Genomic DNA, 15,496 nt, shown 5'->3' with positions numbered 1-15,496 from the left:
TGCAGGCTCCCTCTGAGATGCCTCTAGATCTCCCTGTCCATCTTCCAAAGCTGCAGGTACGCATACTCTGCTCCCCACCTCTGTTGTGGCCCTCCCTGCCCCCAGGCCCATAACTATACCCTCCCCATGTACAATGAGAAAGCACAATCAGTATCATATTGTCCTTTTTAATGTCAAACAAATCTGTAACTATAAATGCAACATTTGTATTCATTCTAATGCACAATATTAATTTTCAAAAGTTAATTATGGGAGGGGAAGGGGGGAAGGTTCCCCTAGGATGCCCAATACCCTCTCCCCTGCCCTGAGAAGCAACAGCAAGATAGTGCATTAACAAAAATCATGGGATACAATGTTCTGGGTTAGGGTCTGGTTTGCATCTCCTACTTGAGGGAGGAATGCAGCAGAGATTGCAAAGCTGCAGTGACCACGGCTGAAAAATGAAGTAATGTAGTCAAACCTATTGGAGAATATTCACCATAATGAAATGGAGAAAATACCAATTTAAATATATATTTTTTAAATCCACCAGCTTTAACTGTTTAATACAGAGAAGACACAAAAAAATGCATGTTCCCAATCACTATACAATGGCGGCTATTTCCATGGCCCTATATCTAGTTATCTGAGCTCAATAAAAAAAAAGCTGCACACCTTCCCCAAGTGTTATATAAACTAATACAACTGTACTCAGTTGGGGTGTGGGGTGTTGTAGGTACTTTTCCAAGACTTTATGTGTTGTTATGTTGGTTCAATCCAGTTTATTAAACAATTACTGGACCTATTTTAATGTCCAAAGAGCAATGTGTTATTGTCCCCTCTGGCTCTAAAAGATAGAGTGTCTCATCGCTAGATGCACCAGGCAACTAACAACATCTGTCCCCCAAGCTGCCACCCAAGCATCTGCTCTGATTGTCCTTGCATCTCCAGTTGGAGTGGGGTTTTCTTGGCAGTAAAAGCTGAGGCAGATCGTCCAGGTCTCTCTCTCTTTGTGTCTTGTTTGTTATTCCCAACTTGAAGGCATCACAGACCATAGCATGGCAAGGGGACGGCATCCTTAAACAAAGCACAATTAATTGTGACCCAGTGTCCTAGTTTACCTGGAACAGTCCTGGGTTGGACTGGTCAGTAGCAAAGTACAACGAGGTAAGGAATAACATACTGTAGATAACAGAAAGGACTTGTTTTCTTTTAAATTAAGCACACTATGACAGATGTCATGTTTTAAGCAACCTCCTACTCTGTCTTCAACATATAGTGGTCTCCCCTACAATTGTCCTAAATGAGCCTTCCAGAAATGAAGTCGGGTGAAAACAAAATCATAATGTAATATGAAGGGTGTGACTTAATAGGGGTTTGCACCAATTTTGTGACCAATATTTGAATAACGTTGCCCAATCTAACGGTATCATCTCTCTCTGATCTGGAGGAAGCTGTCCAATTATATTCATCAGGGGGCTTAAGTTTCACATGACTTTTAGTTTCATTTCTCACCTTCTCCAGGGAGCCGACAGTCTCTCAAACACATCTGCTTTACGGCTCTTCCGTGTCACAGATTTGGGACTATGTGTCACAACTGAAATTAGATAGCAGCTTTGTATTACCATTCCGTTCCCAATCACTTTGGTTCACCAGCTAATCCTTCCGAAGCAGAGGAACATTGAGAACATGGTAAGAGTGCAACAGTAACCTTGTTGCCTTTGCAGCGCCACTTCTGAGATTACCTACCAATTGGCAGCTCCAATGTATCACTATGCTGTTGTACAGTGGCATTTATGAGACAATGAAATGTTATTATACACCTTCAAGCAATGGAGACATTTAAAGTAGGTATGGTATGGGGGCAAATCTATTCTTGAAGTGCGGGGACTCTATTAAGTGTATGGGTTCAGGCAGGGTGTGCAAGAGGTTACAGCTTGTCAGGATGATGGAGATGTATTGCACATACCGTAGTAGGATCTGACCGAGAGCTATGCAAACTCCAGAATTCACATGGTAACCTGCCGCCAGCTCAGAGTCCCACTCCCAAACCATGAATTCATGTACCTGGTTGGTGTCTAGAGGTAGCCAGTGCTCTGTAGCCAGGCAAATAGTAATCCAGCTTCCAGTTCAGCTCCCACTGGGACCTCTCACCCTGTGTGTACAGAGAAGAAGAACATAGACTTGGGATGCTACTGATTTTTGAAGTTTTCCAGCTGCAAGACTGGGGAAATACTAGCACAAGAAACAGCACCAAAATAATCCACTTAACAAATGTTATTGTTGGCAATTAACATTTTCCTCTTAAATTTTAGTCTTAAGTTTTTACACATCTCCAAATCCATACAGTTGAATGGTACAAGTTGCCCCACTATAGAATTTGTTGCAGGCAATGAATGGGGTTAAACTAGAACATCAATAAAAGCCCTCATTGGTCAACCTTAATGTCAAAGTCCAGACTCAAGGTACATCTTTCCTATCTCACCTTCAAATAGTTTCTGGACAAGTTATTCAATTCTCTGAGCAGGCACCTCGCCTCCTACTACACACAGCACTTATCTCCTTAGATCCGCCTCCAGAAACCTGCTTGTAGTCCCAAGGTTCAATAAAGAATCCGGTTGGTCTTCCTTCTTGTACCAATCCATCCACTGCTGGGACAATTTGCCAGTCCCTCAAATCCGCCTCCTGTCTAAATTCCTTCAAGACTTCGGCTGTTTCTTACTTTAAACATGTTTGTACGGTACATGTAACTTGTAATGGTGTCAACTTTACTTTGCACCCAGGACATATATTCCCTGCTAGACTGGATTCTATCCTCTAGTCCAACAGAATCCAATTCTCTGGTATCCTACCTGACATTTTCAGTGACCATGCAATAGTGTATTGTGTGTGAAAAATCAGACCACCAAACCAAGCCCTAAAGTTCTCCTCACTAAAACATTTGGAAACTCTAACACACAACAATTTCTGGCTGATCTTACCAACTGCACTTGGTACAGAATCGACTTGATATCTGACCCCAATTCTGCGCTTGATTATTTCCTAACAGAGGTCTGAAAACTCTGTGATAACCATGCCCCACTACGCAGAATAACCTTCCATGGGTTACAACCAACGTTATTGCGCTTTACCATTTTAGGGATGCCTTGTGGAACAGCTGCAAAATAACTGGCACCACCAAGGATACTTAATAACTACAGATAACTGCAGAATACAGTATGTGCACAAGGCAAACAAGACACGCAAAAGCCCAATATTACTCTAACAATCTTCACCAGAATACTTCAAATCAAGCAAACTTCTGGAAGGTCATCAACAATATGTACCAGCTTTCTAGCCACCAGCAACCATCTGATATCAAAAAGGATGCCATTACTCTGACAAATCCTACTGACATGGTAAACGCATTCAATGAATACTTTGTGGGGTGTGCTACTTCCCCATTAGCAAAACGCAACACGAGCTACAAACACGAAGCTCAATCTGGGGCAATAAACTGATAGCCCCACCCTCTCTCAACACTGCCACAATTTTCAATTTGTCCCAGTATCTGAAGAGGAGATTACACAAGTGCTCCTTAAATTAAAACTAAGCAGCCAATGTGGCCCTAATCTACTGCAATCTAGGTTCCTACGACTCGGTGCCCCAGCCATTGCCATACAGCTTGCATCCCAAATCAACTCTATTTTGTCTGCAGGCCATATCCCTAAGACATGGAAAACTGTCATGACCAGGGAGGCTGTGAGGGAGCTCCCCTCCCTTCTTTTACCAGCACCCACATACAAATAACGAAAGACTCGGTCTGGAGGTATAAAAAAGGCCACAGCTATGTTTATTATATAATAGTGTAACTGCTAGTCCCTGCCAGAAAGTTTGCTTAATAGGTTAAGTGAAGGGTCAGCCGGGCCTTGACCCGCTGGTCCCGTAAACCATAGCCATACCCACGTGAGTTGTCGTGAGTGGGCTCCTCGAAGTTACGTTCAGCTGACCCCGCCCACTCACCTCTACGCCTGGGCTTTATTAGCACAGAGCCCCATCTGGCAAGGACAAGCACTTACCCCCCAACTGCCGACACCAAAGGGTCTATTTAACTCCCCTTAAACTAGGCCCATACTGCCAGACTCGCGATGACCCTCTCCACACCCTCCTGCAACTCATTGTTAAACCTATCTTTATCCAATTTCTGACAAGCGTACGCCGTCCGATCTAAGCAAGCCGTTTATCCTGTAACTGAAGTCCGGGTGGTTGGTGACCCATCCCCTGCATTGTGTAAGACCAGGTGGCTGAGCAGTGATTGAAAATGCTGCAGTCAGGTCTCTCAGGACTATGAATTCCCTGAGCAGCGTGCCCAAAGCGACCAGCTTCTCAGGCGGTAGCCTGAACTCCATCCTCACTGAGTAATTTTCAATGCCTAGAAAACTAAAGCAAATGGGCCTGCCATTCTCCCCAATTCGACTTCCATTTCCACTTTTTCCCTAGCTACATTACCGTGAAAATCCTCGTGGAGGGAGATCCTGGATGCTGTATCTGACTCCACACGATCAGTGCGGGAGATGCAGTTGGTAGTAACATGTCCCTAACATGTTAATGCTGTTTTAACTATCACCTTGATGTACGTGCATTACCTATCTGTGGACTGAATTTTCGTTTTATTCAACAATATACTATACTATGAGACTTTGCGCTGTTTCTTTTTTCTTGTACTAGGTATATTTTGCTGAGCCAATATATTGTAACAGCAGCAGCGTCTCTCCTACCACACAGGTTTTATCATTCAATTTGTTATGTGTTCACATTTTTTCTACTGGTTCATATTATATGCAGTATTAGTATCAGATATAACTTTCTGATTTTTATCACTGATCATATAATCACTATCTGGTGCGCGGTATTTATTCCCTGTTTCTTTTTAATTTTTTTATGTATCATGTGTCTAGTATTTTCCACGGTGCTACTCATATGCTTCTTTAAGCAAGTGTGTCTTGAGGTGGATCTTGAAGGTGGATAGAGAGGGTGCTAGTCGAATATTGAGGGGCAGGGCATTCCAGAGGTGCGGGGCAGTCAGTGAGAAAGGTTTAAGGCGGGAGAGAGTTTTAGATACAAAGGGGGTAGAGAGAAGACATCCTTGAGCTGAACACAAGAGTCGGGATGTTCATAGTGAGAAATTAGGGCTGAGATGTAAGGAGGGGCAGAAGAGTGTAAAGCTTTAAAAGTGAGGAGGAGAATTGAGTGTGTGATATGGGTTTTGATAGGAAGCCAGGAGAGGGATTTCAGCAGGGGAGACGCTGAGACAGATTTAGGAAAGAGTAGAGTGATTCTGGCAGCAGCGTTTAGGATAGATTTAGGGGAGACAGGCGAGAGGCAGGAAGGCCGGACAGCAGGAGGTCACAGTTATCGAGATGGGAGAGAATGAGGGCCTGAGCCAGAGTTTTAGCAGTAGAGCAACAGAGGAAAGGGCGTATCTTTGTAATATTGCGAAGGAAAAAACGACAGGTTTTAGAAACATTTTGAATCTGAGAGGAGAAAGTGAGAGAGGAATCGAGTGTGACCGCTAGGCAGCGTGCTTGGGCTACTGGGTGAATGATAGTACTGCAGTCAGTGGGGAAGAGGGGAAGGGGGGAGGGGGGTATGGAGAGGGAAAATCCTGCTCAGCTCAAAATGGACTTACTAGGGAGGTGCTATCAGGGTGAAACATATGCGTGTGGGAGAAAGGGGGACAAGAACCCTATGTGATGCACTCAACCCTACTAAATGAAAATAATAAACTTTTATTAATATAATGGAATAATGCAAACATAAAAATGTATTTAAAACCTAAATTGATGTACTATACAGTTCTGATGTGAAATCACTCTAAATGACCAGATGGTGTAATACCTGGTGTGATACACAATAGAATAGGTATACTGTTATATCTCACAACACTTGGATGATAATGAGTCAAGAGATAGACACTAAATATAATCCTATCAGGAATGAATTTGCCCGGAAGAAGTTCCCTTGCTAGGAACGAAACGCGCGTCGGGATGACGTCACAGCGACGTCTGATGTACTGACAAACTCACAGGAGTTTGCCACCTATCTCTAGAATAGAATAATATTGATGTGGGCCACAGATGTGGATCTCACTAGCCAGTGACAGGGACTATTAGGTCTTACATCCACACTGGTTAGGGCACACCACATATGCACTAAGGGCTGTGATTACCCCACAGGAAGCGATTGCCAACATTCTAATCGTGAGTGTATGCTATTAGCTTGGGGTCTTCTTATGCCCTGTTGTAACAGATTGGCCACTAGGATAGACTTACCTGCACTCACCTCCCAGCAACGCTCCCCCCGGTCTCACCACCACAGGGGTCTCTTTTTGTCTGGGACTGCATTTGGTCTGTCTGTGAATGCAGCAATGCTATGTGTACAATTGTAGCATTGCAACACAGTGTTATATCACCAATACTCCCAGCGTTCTGTGCATCACAACACTTGCTCAGATAGACTACTTCCCATATTCATTCCTGATAGGATTATATTTAGTGTCTATCTCTTGACTCATTATCATCCAAGTGTTGTGAGATATAACAGTATACCAATTCTATTGTGTATCACACCAGGTATTACACCATCTGGTCATTTAGAGTGATTTCACATCAGAACTGTATAGTACATCAATTTAGGTTTTAAATATATTTGTTATGTTTGCATTATTCCATTATATTAATAAAAGTTTATTATTTTCATTTAGTAGGGTTGAGTGCATCACATAGGGTTCTTGTCCCCCTTTCTCCCACATGAATGATAGTACTACCAACAGAGCTATAGATTAGAACCAACTCTAATACCATTCTAGCCCCTGTCACTAGTTTGAAATATGTGGGCATATTGCTTGACTCCCATTTAACATTTGAGTTGCACATTGATAGCCTGACATGGAATACATTTGCCAAACTAGGTGTACTTTACAGGAACAAATCCTCCCTAAGCCAGCTGATCAGAAAGCACATTGCACAGCAAATGCTAATGCCAATTATAGACTATGGGGACATAGTACTGTATATGGTACAGCACCCCAAACTCACCTTAGCAAACTAGACACCCCCTTACAACTCAATATGACGTGTTGTTTTCTAATGTAACTGCAATGCACATCACTGCGAAATGCTCAAAGAACTAGATTGGTCATCACTTGAGTCGAGGCGCAAATGTCATTTTTGCTGTCTTGCCTTCAAATAATTTCTGGGCAAGCTACCCATCTACGTATCTGAACAAGCTCCTCACCCCTACCACATGCAGCACTTATCATCTGAGATCTGACTTCAAAAAAATAAAAAAAAGAATCCAGCCGCTCCTCCTCCTCTTACTGTGCACCTCACAGCTGCAATAATCTACTGGAGACCCTCAAAATTGCCCCTAGTCTAAATTCTTTCAAAACTAAAGCTGTCTCACATTTTTATCTGGTCTGTAACTGATACATACGCCTATAACATATTATCTTTAACTGTTCATGCGATGTGTTTAAATATAATATATATAAATAACCCTGTTAATTTAATGTAGCCATGTAACTCTGTGCCCAGGACATATTAGAAAACGAGAGGTAACTTTCAATGTATTTTATTCCCTAGTACAATATTTTCTATAAATAAATACATTTCAATTGTTTAATAGCCATCCTATGAGCTGTGTTTTATAATTGGGGATTGTTTTCTCCCTCTCATGGGTCTCACATGATAAACTTACCACAGTCTCCATCTGGAATAACAGCACTTCTATATCATGCTGTGTGTTTTGAAGATCTCCTTTAGACAGTATGGGGTTAATCCTCTTCGGGGTGTAGCAGTGACATCTTAACTACAGTATGGGGATAAGAAAAGACCATTATCTTACCATGCTATATTAGTATTCCGAATACTTAATTATTGTGCAGCCCTAAGCCCTCTGAGCTTCACAGTAACTCTGGCATTAGGTATGACTTTAGAAAGTGAATTCCTGGAATAGATGATAAAAGTTAGTGATATTGGGCCTCATTCTGTAAGCGTCGATAAGGCACCTATCGACCACTTATCGGCCAAAATGACTACTCAGATTCAGTAAGCCTCGATAAGTGGGCGATAACGGCCTGTATCGCCGAAAAATCTTATGATCAAAATCAAATCGCCGACTGAGCGGCGATAAGCCACTTATTGACAATTTTCGGAATGATCATAAACGCGCAATTCTAGTAGCCGCGATTCGCCTGTCGGAGAAGGGAGTGGCTCAGTGAGTAAGGACACTGACTAGCACCGAGTTTGAAGCAGGGGAGCCTGGTTGAATTCCCGGTGTCGGTTCCTTGTGACCTTGGGTTAGTCACTTTATCTCCCTGTGCCTCAGCACCAAAAACATAGATTGTAAGATCCACGGGGCAGGGACTGTGTCTGCAAAATGTCTCTGTAAAGCGTTGCGTAAAACTATCAGCGCTATACAAGAACATGCTATTATTATTATTATTATCGCCGCCAATCGCAGCCCTAAAATGGCGATCTTATCCCCAAATCAATACGTCACAAAAAGTTGGCATATTGGTGGGGAGATGCGGCGATGAGCGGCGATAAGTCGGGACTTAGAAAAATGTTGGCCTTTTTCCTGCATGGGATTGATGCCGGGGGTCTCCGGAGCTGATACACATTAATACCAGCACCGGAGACCCCCAGCATGAACCCGGTGCAGGAAAAAGGCATTTACAGCCACTTCATTACCTTAGCGGTTAACCGCTACGGCAATGAAGGGGTTAACCACCCGTGCCAGGCTTATTGTGGGAAGCGGGGGTAGGTGAAGGGGGTAATTAGCCCTTGGTGGGTGTTTAGGCCTTGCGGGGGGTGGGGGGAGGTTGCGGGTGGACTTAACCCCTTCATTACCTTAGCGGTCAATACCGCTAAGGTAATGAAGGGGTTAAGTCCACACGCAAACCCCCCAGCACGGTCTTAACACCTATCCTTGGGGCTAATACCCCCTTCACCCACCCCCGCTACACACAATAAAAACAACACACACAAACAGCCTCAAAACACACCTTCTAGTCCACAATAAAATTGCAATATTTAATATACATCAATACACCCCCCTCCCGTGCCCCCCATAATGTAAAACTATTATTTATTTTTTAACATACAGGATTCATACCCCAGACCTACAGTAGTTCTGATGGGTGTCCACAGGCCCCACAGTGCACCAGTACCCCAGGGTATGGGGGTCTATGGGTGGTTCCCGCTAGGCGCCATGGGCCTCCAGGTGGTCCCCACGGGCCACAATGGGGTCCACGGGTGGTTCCCACGGGGGTCTGGGGGCCCTTGGGTGGTCCCTGTGGGTCCGCGGGGCCCCCAGTTCTTCCCCGCAGGTGTCCCCCGTGGGTCCGCAGGTGGTACCCATGGGCGTCCAGGGGGTCCTCAGGTGGTCTCCATTGGTCCCCGCAGACCCAAGGTACCAACCCTGTATGTTAACAAATAAACATGGAATATATTTCAATCAACCCCCCCTCCGCCCAAACACATACATTAATGGGCAAAATAACTATTATCCAGATATGGATAATAGATTATTTGCCCATTCTAAAACACAACATTAACCAGCATAAATAAAGTAAATAAATACAGTTCTACTTACCACACCACCAGGTCCCTCTGTCCTCCGTTGCCAGAAGCATACATACATAATAAAGACATTCTAATGGCCCCTAACCGCTATAGACATTAAGGGGTTAACCCACCCTGCCCTGCTACCCACCCGGGAGGCCTAAGCACCCACCCTGGACTGACTATACCCACCCTGTACCCATTGAGTAGTATAGTGGTACATCATGGGAGACACAGAGCAGGTGAGCGCTAACTAGATAGTAAGTACACACTATGTAAATACAGAGTAAAACCTTGCAAAGTAGATTGGACTCTTTGCAGGGGCTGCCTAAATACTAAAACTGACCCCCTGGTCAGAATGAAATACAAGGTAAAAATGGGTGTATTACAGGCGCCAAAATGATAAAGGATATATCACACCAAATGCAGGGCCAAGGTAAGGCTCAGGATAGATGAGTTGTACTTGAAAGAATAGAAGACAAAAATACAAAACATAGCGTAATACTGTAGATATATAGGACAAACAACATACAAGACTAAAAACTAGCAGCTGAGATCAAGGTGAAAATTATTAAAAAAACATTTAATGAAACATGTAATTGAATACTATGACAATGGACATAGGAAAAATAAAATAAAAAAATACACAGAATGATAAAATGACCAAATAGTTAATGGTTAGGACCAACACACTGCGACACCGGGTGAACTGCCCACTCACCGGACGAAAGATGGTTACAAGCGGTGGATAATTTAGAGAGTATCCCCTCTCTGCTGCTCAAACAGCTACTGCACCGGAACGGGTCTGCAGAGGAGGCGCTGCACAAGCCAGCCGGCGTGTGTGTGTGTGCTCTCAGTGTCTGCTCACGGGAAGGATGCCGTGCAGGTGATGACGATTTCCCAGCAGCAGATTCGTCCTGGGAACGCAGGGGACCCCTGAGGAAGAAAGCAGCACGCTTTCGAAACGCGTAGGGTGGCTTGTAAGGACCCTCATAGTGACGCCGAGCCTGCCGCCTCTCTTGTGAGCCGATCCGGAGGCGAATCAGCTGGTAATCTCGACAGACGAATCTGCTGCTGGGAAATCGTCATCACCTGCACGGCATCCTTCCCGTGAGCAGACACTGAGAGCACACACACACACGCCGGCTGGCGTGTGCAGCGCCTCCTCTGCAGACCCGTTCCGGTGCAGTAGCTGTTTGAGCAGCAGAGAGGGGATACTGTACTCTCTAAATTATCCACCGCTTGTAACCATCTTTCGTCCGGTGAGTGGGCAGTTCACCCGGTGTCGCAGTGTGTTGGTCCTAACCATTAACCATTTGGTCATTTTATCATTCTGTGTATTTTTTTATTTTATTTTTCCTATGTCCATTGTCATAGTATTCAATTACATGTTTCAATAAATGTTTTTTTTAATAATTTTCACCTTGATCTCAGCTGCTAGTTTTTAGTCTTGTATGTTGTTTGTCCTATATATCTACAGTATTACGCTATGTTTTGTATTTTTGTCTTCTTTTCTTTCAAGTACAACTCATCTATCCTGAGCCTTACCTTGGCCCTGCATTTGGTGTGATATATCCTTTATCATTTTGGCGCCTGTAATACACCCTTTTTTACATAGTGGTACATCATACCCATATAATAACAATATGGGCATGATAAGCCACTATAGCACTCAATGGGCACCCTAATTACAATACATTAATGCACCAAACACACAATAATAAAACATTACAAAACTCCAAAAAAACACACTTCATTAAATAAAAACAGTAGCCAGCTAATCCAATGAATACAAGCAATAACAACATCAACAATAAATTAATTAAACCATTAACCAATCAAAGCAATTAATCAAACGCAGAATTCTTTCAAACATGTAACCAATCAAACCAATTAATTTCTAAACCAACTCAAAAATAATTCTAACAGTAACCAATCAAAACAATTAATTAATACAACATTAATGAATTAATTGAAACATTAAACTACAAAGAAATAAAATAAAAACATATCGGAAACAACCATTAAACGCATTAGACAACACTATACATCCTTCATTAAAAAAGAAAACCAATCGCCAACATTTTATTTCAATCAAGCTGAAAAATACCACATAATAAACTAACATTGCAAAAAAACAGCAGCAATACAAAGCCAGAAATGCCCCCCAAATATTGTCCTAAAGTAGTACAGATTAATATATTATCAGTCAATGTTCAAAAATAAAAAATTAATTAAACGCATCCAATGTAAAAACCTGTAAAAAAAAGACATTTACAAACATGCAATATATTACTTACCATTAGAAGCGGTGGCCCTCCGACTCCCGGGGAAACAGGAAGCTCACGTACCGCGAAGGCCTCAAACACCATCCGATGCCATGAAGATCCGGGTCAGGTACCCAAATCTTCTTTCTTTAACCACCTTCTATCTTCATCTGTCACCATTTCTTGATCTGCTTAATCTTCTGTCTTCATCTGTCAATCCAAAAAGTCCCATGGTAGATCCCAACCGATGTTGTCTCGTCATCTTCTTGGGCTCAAATGAGGCGTCACGGCCTTAAATAGGGCTTGTGACGTCACATTTTGCCTCCAACATTTTGACTCTATGGTATAGATGCGCTCCTGGTACTCTCTCTCACGGATCCTCTGCTGAAACACTTGAGTGAGAGAGAGTACCAGGAGCGCATCTATACCATAGAGTCAGGAGGTTCCAGCCACACCGGAAGTGACGTGTGACCGTGGGCGTGGATGCGGAAGTACTCCGGAGAGCAGTACACACGGAGATCGCGACCCGCTGTGGACCTGCCATATGTTTTACACTGCGCTTCTAAACCATCTTAAGTGTAAGGCTTGAATTGTATATCACTGAATATCAATACATCTTTCGTTCTACACATTGGTTTGCTCTTTTTTATTTGAGATTGGCTGCTGTTTGTTGCTGCACACCTATGGGAACATCCACCCCTTAAGCTGGATGGTCGCTTGATATTTCAACTCTATTGTGAGTAGGCACTTGCGAGTTCACCTTATCACTTGTTTTATTTAACATTACTATACTATGTGATGTTTCTTTATTTCATGGTTACCTACGACGCTCCCCTAGTCCCTTTGGAAGAAGTTTGTGTAGAAGACTTTGTTGAAACAGTCTTCACTAAGGGTTGAGTGTGTTTGTTTTCCTTTTATCACTGATAGTTCACGTTTAAGAATTTATTGTTACACTATTTAAATTTTATTTTATGCACTATTATTTTGGGAGTGTCAGAGCGCTACTTAGCATCTGTGTGGTATATGTATGAGGTGGCAAGGGACAGATATCCATTTGTCATTCAATGTTAGGAGCAAGCTGGACAAAATGAATTTCGCTACATTCAACCAACTCACCTGAACCTATTGCCATGAATTACTATATACAGTATGCATACATATATACGTATACACGTATACAGTACACACTCACTGTTTATGTAAAAGGTGCATATAACGCACATTATTACTCTGATTGGTGTGTAGTAACACACCAGCCAGAGTGCATGGAGCGGTGATATACTGTATGCAGTTATGCACCATTGTAATGGTGCATATATTTTGTGTATGTTTATGTATATAAGACATGCACAGTATGTGTGGTGCACGGTACGTGTGATGTGTGTGCATCTGTGCATGGTGCGTGTATCTGGTGTGCACATCTGTACATGGTGCGTGTATCTGGTGGGCACACCTGTGCATTGTGCATGTATCTAGTGGGAACATCTGTGTATATGGTGTGTGTGTCACCTGCTTCTTGGGCCAGTTTGTTGGGCTTGCCCCCCAGGCTAAAAAGTGCCAGTCAGCCGCTGTTAACATGCTTTCGCTGCAAAGTGTGTCATTGTTAAGACCTATATATGGCTACAAATGTCTCTTGGCAAGATGAACCAGTCTGCAACCTCCATACTTTCAGTCTATGTGGACCTCGGCAGAGAATGGGAGGTATGGAGTGTCTTTGTTGGCACACAGATACCCTGCTCTCCACTGGTTCTCCAGTCCTGCCATGATGATATGGCACTCTCAGTTCTTATGGTCTACAGTACTAGAAAGCCCATTCGGCATGGAAGGGGTAATGGATCTAAAGCAGCCCCCCCTGTTGGTAACCTTAAGCAGTAAAATGGAAAGTTAATAAAGGAGAAAAAACGGTGATAAATAACTGAACAGTCATCTCAGAGGCTCCGATTTAACCAGAGCATTTTTATATAAATAAATTGAGGCTGCATTGTTAAGACGACGGCGGAAATTTTCAGTGAAATGAAAACAAATTGCTGGTAGTAAGGCATTTGTCACAGTCTGATTACTCGGCAGTCACAGTGGGAGCTCCAATTTGTCATGCTACATCAGGAGAACAGGAGACTGGTGCAGCCAAATGATGTTATTTGCATGTTCATTCCCAACGTGTGGCAAACTCAGGTGTTTCACATCTACGCCCCTTACAAAAAGAAAACAGCAGTTAACGTCTGCAAAACTGGGGCAAAAAACAAAACGCACCGGATTTGTCAAAGGAAAGGTATCTCAATTGAAGCAATGAGATTTCCTTTGGTAAATCTGGTGCTGTTTTTTTTACGCCCTGGTTTTTCTGCGGTGTTGCAGCCAAGAGACCTCTTGGAGTCTGGCAGGACCGGTGGGTACGATTGGGCACGTGGTTAGTCTCCAACAATGAAGGGGTGAACTGGTAATCCAAATGATTGAACCCTTTCAGTGATACTCACATGGGGTACAGGAGTTACAAGTGTCCAGGGTTCTTTAGCTGGGTCCACCAAAGAGTCCTCGCTCTCTGAAGAAGGGAAGAGAGAACGAGAGAAAGAGCTGAAAGATACTGCTGAATTATCTACCCTGCAATGACTACAGTGTACCAACATCAGATGAGATTAGATATGATCAGAACATCATATCATATTGGGAGCATCAGCTGAAACGTTTTTTTTTTCATTTCCCATCACAGTTTATAAACCATCCATGACTGAAATTGATTCTTTAACCAACGACGATGTTGATGAGTCATAAGGACACAGCGCAGAAAGTACAGTATATGGCAATACATAGCATTTCATGTTAACACACCTTCACAAGTGTCCTGATTAGAGATGGGCTGGATTTGGATCCGCAGCGGATCGGCCGGTTCCATTGGTCCACGGATTTCCGCGGATCAATTTCAAAAAGGGCGATTCGGGTTTTGCGGATTTTTGTTATTATTACCAATACCCCCCGCGGATTCCGCAACCCGGGGACGGATTTGCAGAATCCGCAGGTTCAGCGATCCAAAGGCGGGCTGCTGAATCCACGGATTACATTCTACAAATCCGTCAACGGATCGTACCCAATGGTGGATTTTTGATGAATCTGCGCGGATTAAAACCGACCAAATCAGTCCGCGGATTTTATACTGCTAAATGGATATGGGGGGGTGGGAGGGGTCGGGGAAGGGAAATGCGAGAAAATCAGGGAAACGGATTTGGGTGAATTCGCCCAATCTCTAGTCCTGATGAAGTATGTTAGAATAAAACATATGTGCATCGAAATCCAGTCGGATCCTCTCACTACATCCCATGCTGGCCAAGTCTCCCTGTTAATCAGTGAGATTTATTTTTCTACCTTCTCCCTTATGAAAGTTCTCTCATCCAAATTCAATAGAAGATTACAAATTCTGTATCTCCCTTATTCACTGAGATTTCACATGTAGCCTGTTTGTTCCCCGAGTAACAAAAAGAGGGCGGGGACCCAGTGATAGACAGATGGCACCAGTTGCCCCTTCAAACGTTACCAGTGAATAAGTCTAATATAGGAGTGAAAAGGCAGACTTCTCCCTGCACTAATTTGTTGGCCTCCACAGCACAGGAAGAGTTAAAATTGCCAAGCAATGGAAATATCTGCGTATAAAGCAAC

General features: G+C 43.2%; 1 protein-coding gene across 3 annotated transcripts in view; it reads right to left on the bottom strand.

Moving 5' to 3' along the window:
- LOC142498782 (uncharacterized) overlaps positions 1 to 15,496 on the bottom strand; it is a 137,896-nt gene that overhangs the window by 45,974 nt on the left and 76,426 nt on the right. For 2 of the 3 annotated variants that reach the window (XM_075607208.1, XM_075607211.1), the window contains exons 10-13: positions 14,323 to 14,387; positions 7,717 to 7,827; positions 2,047 to 2,134; positions 1,495 to 1,576 (exon numbers count right to left, since the gene is read on the bottom strand). In XM_075607208.1, the coding sequence (XP_075463323.1) occupies positions 1,495 to 1,576; positions 2,047 to 2,134; positions 7,717 to 7,827; positions 14,323 to 14,387 (346 nt within the window). Of the gene's footprint in view, positions 1 to 165; positions 1,057 to 1,494; positions 1,577 to 2,046; positions 2,135 to 7,716; positions 7,828 to 14,322; positions 14,388 to 15,496 lie in introns of those variants that run through there. The other variant, XM_075607209.1, reaches the window with a different exon arrangement.

The sequence above is a fragment of the Ascaphus truei genome, chromosome 7 (assembly GCF_040206685.1).
Source record: "Ascaphus truei isolate aAscTru1 chromosome 7, aAscTru1.hap1, whole genome shotgun sequence".
NCBI classification, from domain to species: Eukaryota; Metazoa; Chordata; class Amphibia; order Anura; family Ascaphidae; genus Ascaphus; species Ascaphus truei.
This window is presented reverse-complemented; position numbering and strand designations above follow the sequence as displayed.